Source organism: Selaginella moellendorffii, unplaced genomic scaffold (genome assembly GCF_000143415.4).
Source record: "Selaginella moellendorffii unplaced genomic scaffold, v1.0 SELMOscaffold_103, whole genome shotgun sequence".
NCBI classification, from domain to species: Eukaryota; Viridiplantae; Streptophyta; class Lycopodiopsida; order Selaginellales; family Selaginellaceae; genus Selaginella; species Selaginella moellendorffii.
Genome location: NW_003314364.1, coordinates 548,372 through 557,028, shown reverse-complemented (window position 1 = coordinate 557,028; position 8,657 = coordinate 548,372). Strand labels below are relative to the sequence as shown.

At 40.8% G+C, this 8,657-nt stretch overlaps 1 protein-coding gene across 1 annotated transcript; it reads right to left on the bottom strand.

Moving 5' to 3' along the window:
- Window positions 1–2,506: 2,506 nt before the first annotated feature.
- LOC9646793 (putative leucine-rich repeat receptor-like serine/threonine-protein kinase At2g24130) lies at window positions 2,507–6,640 on the bottom strand. Its single transcript, XM_002990010.2, has 3 exons — window positions 6,229–6,640; window positions 4,572–6,067; window positions 2,507–2,626 (listed from the first exon to the last, which is right to left on the bottom strand). Exons 1-3 carry the CDS (start codon window positions 6,638–6,640, stop codon window positions 2,507–2,509), a joined length of 2,028 nt encoding a protein of 675 aa, XP_002990056.2.
- Window positions 6,641–8,657: the final 2,017 nt, after the last annotated feature.

Below are 8,657 nucleotides of genomic sequence, written 5' to 3'. Positions count from 1 at the left end.
AGCCATCACAACTAACTTCTCTGATCCTAATATTATGATCTAGTGCAAAAAGACAGAGATTTAGTTGGCCTAGACTATGCTACACCACCTCTTGAGGTTCCTCACCACCCAACCACCCCCGAGGTACCTCAAAAGCTCCACTGTATTGCTACTCCATTGTAAGCCCTATGGTAGGTTAAGTCCCTTACCCTCACATGCCTTAATATACCCTTGAGCCTTCCTTTGACCAATGTTGACCACGTGGTCAAAGCTAGCGCCTAACAGAAAGATTGAGCATAGTGAGTCGCTTGGTATATTGGCTAAGTATGGCATTTTTTTTCCACTTTTTTTCATTTTTTCCAGAAAAGTTAACAAAAAAAACTCATAACTTGTTTAGTAAGTGAATTAAGTCATTTACCATTTTATGGGCATAAAATTCTGCTTAAATCCAAATCTAATGAGTTGATAAGTTGTCACACATATGCGATAACACCACAATGTAGTAAAGGAAGTCTCATTAGTGCTGGAAGGAAAGATATGTAAGATGTATCATTCTTATGATCAAAGTATTCATTGTTATTTGTGGCTATTAAGTGCCCTGTCCTATTCAAGATTGGCTTAAAAAAAATATAAAACTGACTAGTAAAAAAATTTAAAGAAAAAAAGACTACAATTTCCATTCATATATGATTTCTTTTTCATTTGGTTGTTTTCTCACACTAAAACATTTTTCTTTAAATGCACTCCCCCCTGATTCTACCATTCTTTTGGCACATTTAAATTATCTCATTTAAACTTAGATAGGAATGAACACCTCTAGTATGCTGTAATTCTTGGGAGATTATAAGTTTTAGCACCCCACAGAGATTCAATCAAGGTAACAATACTACATTTGTTTAGATCATTGCTGTCATGGATTTTACAAGTGTGCTTGCTTGCTGTTTATGCAAGTGCTGCTTGAAACTTAGGTGGGAACCAGATTTACAAGATCTAAGGAGCATAGTTCCTCTAACTTAGAGGCTAATTAGACCACTTATGGTGGTCCTTCCCCTTTTGCTCATTTAGTTTATACTAAACTTGTTAGAGACACCTTCTTTATTTCAATTTGACTACTCATTTAGGAGTAGCCTCGGTCTCCACCAGCATAACTATCGCACTTTAGAACTTTTAATTTTGATTTTTCAAAGTCAATTTCCTAAGTGTCTCTGACACCTTGCATTGCATATGTTATGTAAACTCCACTCCCCCATCCTAAGAAGTTCTTTATTTGAGGGCACCATCATCCTCTTTCCTATTTCATGCCACTCTAGATGCTAAGTTTCATTTTTTCATAATTTGTGCTAGGGCTATCCACAACCCTATCATTTGGTTACCTTGCTGTTCCCTCCCTTGGATCTTTCACCTTTGCCAAAATGGAGCATTTGGGAATCCATTCTTGAAAACATATTCTCTTTCCCATTATCTATTAGCATCCAACACATAAATGTTCCTTGCTCAACTATGTTGCTTGGATTTCTTCCAATGATTTCCATGGCCTAAATTTGGCCATCAGTCTTTTGCTTCTATCCTTTGATTGTTGTACTAAGTAACATAGTATCATTACTTCCATCCTTAAAGTATCTTTTTGGTTCCATAGCAAATGCTCTGCTTTGCCAAGTCTAAGGGGTGTTCACTCCTAGTAAGTCTCCCCAATGTTTTTTGTGCTTTGGGCTCTATCCATAGCCCAACCTTGCGACCCACCCATGGGTCCTTCCTTGGAGACTATTTTCTTAAACTCACAATACCATTGTATTGTCACAGTTCATTTCCTTTATGTGTCCTTCCCACTTGATCACTTTGACCAAGCCACACAATTACCAATAGTTCAAATCAACATTTTGAACTAGGAACTTTATTCCTTAACCTCATAAAGACTTTGTCTTTGTTTTAAGCATAAGATTACATAGTGATCTAACATCTATACTTTAACAGGATTGCCAATAGGTATTAGGTCTTCTAGACCTTTAATTTGTTGACCATGACCCTAGGGGCATCCCCCACACTTGGCGGTATGCCTAAACTAGCCCTTCCGGCCAAGGGTCTATAGCAACTAAGACTATGTGTCTGCATTTCATTCATCACGCCCTTAGTGCCACTTACACCAAAGTGTTTAAATTAGATATGTTAAGCTTTCATACTAAGCAATTTAACTATGCATCATGACTCTAGGGCATCCCCCACTTGGCGGTGTGCCCAAGTCAGTCTCCTCACTAAGAGTCCATGACCACTGAAAAATGAGTGTCCCCATATTCCAAACCATCACCATGCCCTAGTGAGTTGGGATTCGAACCCAAGCACTAGAAGGTTGGGACTCGAAGATGTTGACTTCAAAAAAGAGGTGGCCTATGGGGCCAAGCATGGAGGAGTCCATACATGATTAAAGACTTGTCAAGTGAAAGGACTTGGCAATTTGGAGGAACTATATTTCTAAGCTATGATCCGTAGCGTGCTTTAAATATAAATTGGTGCACTAGAGTGGGGAGTCACACTAAGTATCTTGGGTGATGCTGTTTGTAGATGCATATATGGAGGTTGGGTTTTGATCCCTTAGGTATTGAGCTTCGTTTGCAACCAGTAGATCGTTCAAGTCCAGAGCGGGAGTGTTCAGCTGCATCCAGCACACTGGTAACCTCATCAAGCAGCAACATTAATTCACCATGGGAATCCAAAAGAGTGCGATCACAAGGGCCATGGACATTTGAATTTCACCAGAGTCTTGTCTGCTTTGAGGAAATGAAAGAGATTTAGCTACAGAACTTCTACAGCTTAAATAATCTCTGTAATGTGCCACAACCATGCCACAAATACAACGTCAAGGGACTAACATAGGAAATTAAGCACATATAGGAAACTAGCCTCTTCCCACACACTTTCCTTTGTTAAAGCCGGAATTCTATGCTTTTTCTTTCTTCAAGTTATTACATTTTCTAAGTGTCAGAATTATGTTTCCATTGCCTTGACGTTTTCGTTCGACCAGTAAAATGTACAGCAATCTGGCATTGATTTTTCTTCAATTTTTAGGAGCTCAATAATTTTTAGCATATTGTATGAGCTCTGGAGCTTTCTAGAAAGACAGCGTGAGCAGTGGATAAATTGCTGGAGGCTTTGAGCAAGAGCTCCTTTCAAGGCAATGAAAGAGATTGTATAGTTGTACTATCATTGAGGTTCAAGCGAAAGGCATTGTGTTCCTTTTTTTATAGCAAGCGTTATACAAATGGTAAAGAAAGAAAAACGTGTCTTGATCTGCTGTTTGGCAACGGCTTCCTGTGAGCAGCCAATTCTAGACCACCTAGACCATTCTAGACAATTTAAATTTAGACTTATTTCATAGAAAACAACTGAAAGGGTATGTTTGTGGCAATGTTGGCAATAGTGAGTCATTATTACATCAACCGCCAATGGCCTTCAGTTTGCTGCCTGTGCCAAACCATAACACTATTTTCAACAAGACAGGACAAGAAAGAAGAGCCAGTATGCAGCAATGTATCCCAAAAAGGTAGCGTTTAGCAAAACTCTTCTAGCTCAACAAGAACAATGTCGCCAACACTATCAACATGCCAAGTCATCACCATAACATCACAATCATACACTAATCTTCACATTCTTGAAGGAAAAATGGAAGGAAACAATCACACTCTAGCCCCTCATCCATCATTCCACCAACTAGCAACATTTTTTACCATTTGCACCATCCACTGCTGTTCCACCACAAGGTAATGGCTTTCTCTTTTTCCCCTCTTGACAAAATTCTTGAGGTTGGACTAGCGACTGTACTATAACACGATCCACAGTTCCTGAGACTAGAGTTCAGGTTTGGTTCTCTGTTGTTCTGACGACTTTCTCCTTTATTTTTCTTTGCATCAATTTCTTTTTATATTTTCTCTTTGTACATTTCCTTGTTTCCCTTCATTTTCTTGTTTACATATCAGCAGCCTGCTGCCACTTGGCATTTGTCTTGACATCTTTGCTCTAGATAAACCTAGTTAGAGCCTGGGGCGTTTGACCATAACAAGTACATGCTATTGCAGCACAGTGAGAATAATATATACCTGGCATCATTCTGGCCACAAACGATTTGAGTCGATTCCTTTCTTTGCTGCCTGCTGCCTCTAAGTGAAAAGGTTGGGCATGAGCTAGAGTGGTGTGAACTCAATGCCTCTGGATCTATTCACATCGCTCTAGCTCATGCTCAAAGATGGAACTTTTCAGGTTATAACCCAAAGTAATTCTATTTAACAAATGTTAGGAAAATAATACCGTGATTGCCATTGTGGAGTCCCTGGTGCAGAAAACTGTTGCCTTCTGCCTAGACTGTTTATGAAGGAGATGCATACCAAAAATCTGAATATTCTATCAATGAATGGCTGAATGTAAAAATGATTTGATTCCAAGGACATTTTTTGTGAGACTGCCCCAAACAGTTGGCCATCCAAGTAGCCTCGACGTCTCTGTCGATTTCAGCAGTGTTGAAGCAGTAGAAGGCGCAGGTCTGTATTATGTGAAGAGCATATATTACTAAAAATAGTAAAAGCAGAAGCATACGCTGGGCCGACAGAGTACGCTTGCTCAAACATCCTAAGAACATCCTCCATCTTTGGTCTTTCCTCGGGATTTGCCTTGGTGCACTCTAAAGCTATCTTTGTACACAAGACAATTTGATCATAGGAGGCTCTACCCATAATAGCTGGGTCAAGTACAGACTGGAGATTATCGGGGAAAGCTTGTTCCATAATTCCTTGAAGGCCACCTTCAACATCATTTTCTACTGGAGCTGCTGGTTCTGTCCCTGTCAAGAGCTCCATAAGTAAAGTACCAAAGCTGAAAACTTCTCCCTCGGTAGTAGGCTCAATGTCTGTAGCATACTCTGCTCCATCCGTGATACATAAATGAGAAAAAAGGAGTAAAAAGAAACAAGAGAAAATGAAAGTGTGTCCACCTGGAGGCAGATAGCCAGTTGATGTTCCAATGCTTTTCTCTGGATTAGTGAATGCTAGGCTTGTGTTTTTCGAACGGATATCACTAATGTGTGCATTGAACTTATCATCGAGAAGAACACTCCTTCCTCTAAGATCACAATGCATGGCTTGAGGCTCATTCCACTCACCATGCAAATACGCCAACCCCTGTGCCACTCCAGCAGCGATATTCATTCGTGAACTCCATGACAAGCTTGACAGGCCTCCTCTTTCCTTGTGTAAGTGCATATCCAAGGTTCCATTGGCCATATGCTCGTAGACCAAGACCTTAAGCTTTGGACTGGAACACGCTCCAAGGTACTTGACAATGTTTGGATGATTCACGGCTTTCAAAAACCTACGTTCCTCGTCGAAGATCTTGTTGTTGTCATTGTAATACTCAGGCCGGAGCCGCTTTACAGCTACTGTCTTACCATTTAGAAAGACGCCTTTGTAAATCGTGCACAGACCTCCATCACCGAGAATCTTATTGTTGTTAAAGTTATCTGTAACGCTCCTGATAGTTGAAAGTGAGAACTCGTCCGGAGGAGCCACCAAATACACTACTCCAGTAAGGACTGAAAGTATTAGTGGAGGAAGAAACAGTCCCATAAGGACTTGCTTCCAGACCTGCGAGCTTGGACATGCTCTTTCTACCACTGGTCCACAGAGTCCATCATTTCCAGGGAAAAAGGCTTTTGCAAACAAGCGCATGGTGTCAGTGTCTGGAACTCTCCCTGTAAGAAAGTTATACTTTAGTCTGAGCATATTAAGTCCTGTTGCCATAGCGAGCGAGTAAGGAATGTTGCCGGTAAGCAAGTTGCGAGAGAGGTCAAGCCTGCGAAGGTCATCTAAATATCCAAGTGATTTGGGTATCGGACCGGTGAGCTTATTCCTTGACAAATCTAATTGGGTGAGGTTAGGCAGTAATGTACCATAACTTTCTGGAACGGGTCCCCTAAAACTGTTGTTAGACAGATCGAGACGTCTAAGACTCGACATGTTGAGGAAGCCAAGGAAGCCCGTAAGCTGATTATTTGCGAGGCTGTAGAAGTTTAAAAACTGCAGCTTGGCAAGATCGGTTGGCATAAACCCTGAAACAACAACAACAACAAGAAGCTATTGCAAGAAGTAGACTGAAAGACGAGAAAAAGCACAATTGCAGATCCAACGTAGAAACTACTTAATAATGAACTTAAAACAATAACGAAAATACAACAAATAAATAAATAAATAAATAAAACAGTAAACTTACCCGTGAGAAAGTTGTTGCTCAGGTCGAGATATTTAAGATTTGGCATCCTTCCAAAGCCTCTAGGAATTGTCCCAATAAACTCATTGTGACTAAGGTTAAATCCCCAAGCCAGCGTTATGTTACCGAGTACTGAAGGAACAATCCCTCGCAGCTGGCATCCCGAGATATCTACATACTTTATCCTCATGCGACGCATATCACATTCGACGCCCTTAAAGTTACATGGGTGCTCGCCTAGTACCCCAGTGGCCTGCCATGTCGCGAAAGTATTTAGTGGATCGTACCAGACAGTCGACTTAAATTCCATAAGCGCCATTGCATCTTGTAGGCTGTTTTTATCAGCCCAAGAAACTGCTATTCGGATCATTGCTAGTAGCAGTAAGACCACCGACATCAAAGTTTTAAGCTCCATGACGATGCTAGAAAACCCTTGGGGGCTCCAAGACGTGTCACGCTTTGAAACGAAGACGTGGCAACTGAATTTTATGGTGGAAAAGATAGCAGAAAAAGTGTGGAAGAGCCTATTACTTTTTCATAAGGCTTGCCAATTACTAAACTTCTCCCTGACAGATCATGTCCCTATTCTACACTTTTCCCAAAAGCACCTACTTTGTTAGGTTTGTCCATGGAGAAGAGGAAGAGAAAAAAAAATAGTATGTAGATTAATCAGATCCCTTTTCCTTGCTGTGCTGATAATTAAGATGGAGACCTTGAATTCTTTTTAAAGCTTTATTCCTTCAGTAATATTATTCAAACTTATTATGAATATACTTGTAATTGCCCAGCCAATGCTGGGCGGTTGGCAACACCTTGCACCACCAACACCAGTTCCTTTAACAAGAGCTAAGATCCCTCAAATTCCCACTTATAATCTTTCTGTTTGAAACACTGTGGACGACATGACAAATTAGAGCTATTAGAGCTTCCAAAACTATCTCATGCTCATCAATTTCATGGGTGTTTATGTACTGGAATTGATTTTCCTGGTCATCCTAAGAGGCTCAGGACGAACTAGCATCATACCTATATACATATCTTCTTTTACCCAGCCCTTGTGTTGGGAAAAAATTTGTGGGATCCAGTGAAACGCAAAAACCTCTTGCATTGCACCTCACCAAACACTCAATGATAAACCCTAGCATGACTTACCTGGACACGTGCCAACTTTGTATCTTCTCTTGCTCCAGCTTTTGTGCCGGCATTGAATTGGCTGTCAAAACATGAAGCTATGTTATTTGGTCCTAGCCAATCAAAGTTGAGGAAATGTAATATCTTGTGAAGGTTATTAAACTAACCACCAATTAAAGTGTAGAGTCATCTTATGTTATGAGTCATCAAAAGTTGATACACAACTTGTATTTCCTTTTTTGTCATCTTTGATGGTCCCTTAATGGACTGTGGCTTGCCCATTAACTCGATCCAGCCGTCAGATTGAGTCAAGTTCTCTGTGAGAACGTGGCTGACAACTGCTAGGTTCTCCAGAACCTGGCTGCCACCTGCCAGGTTCTGGAGAACCTCTCATCCTCAAATAATGTTATTCTATATGTTTGTTAACATTCTCACCACAGCCTATTAAGGCCATTCCCCAGGCACAGGCTCACTTGTTCCCTCCAGAACGTGCTTGCTGGCAGGGTTCCATGTGTCCCCCACCTGGAAATTTCTCCACCCCCAAAAAAAAACTCCCCCTCTAAAATTTACAGTTATATATAACCCACCCTTAAAAATGCCACATCATTAATATAGTTTTTGCCAACTCGGCTAAATTCTTTGTCTTTTTAAGTAATGATTACTATTTTTACACATTTTATTGACTTGTTCTACTGGGTTCCAGGCAGAAATTTTTTTGGGCGGGGGGGGCGGGACACCAGTTCCCCCTTTCCCCCAATTCCACTGCCAGTGCATGGAACAAGGGGTTAAAAGTTTCCCCCCTTGAAAGACTTCTCCTAGGGGGACGCATGGAACCCAGGAACTCCTTCAGCAACTGGCTGTTTGTCAATCTCTTCCTGAAGCTTGCTAGAGAATGGAGATGTTAGCTCATGGTCAACTCCCTCAACAATGACATCACCTCTTGATCCTCCATGTGTTGCTTTCTGGACTTGTAGTTTTTTCCATGGTGTTTTTTGTTTACAGGTCTGAGAATGCAAGTGGTATGAAGCTATAGATGAGTACTTCTCAACAAAACTAAAAAGAAACAAGAATACTAACTGTCATTTCTAGAGATATTGTTGTGAGCTTTATAGTCCAAATCATCTTCCACTTGTTTCTACAAGCAGCAGCATCATTGTCAAAATCTGGACACACAGCTACAAGGCTTGCAAGAACTTCTGCCCAAAGATCAACTCCCTGTTTTAGACACATCCTAAACTCAAGGTTGATGTAAATCAGCCAATTATCCTTCCACTTTGCCCACTTCCCCCTCTCTTCTTTCT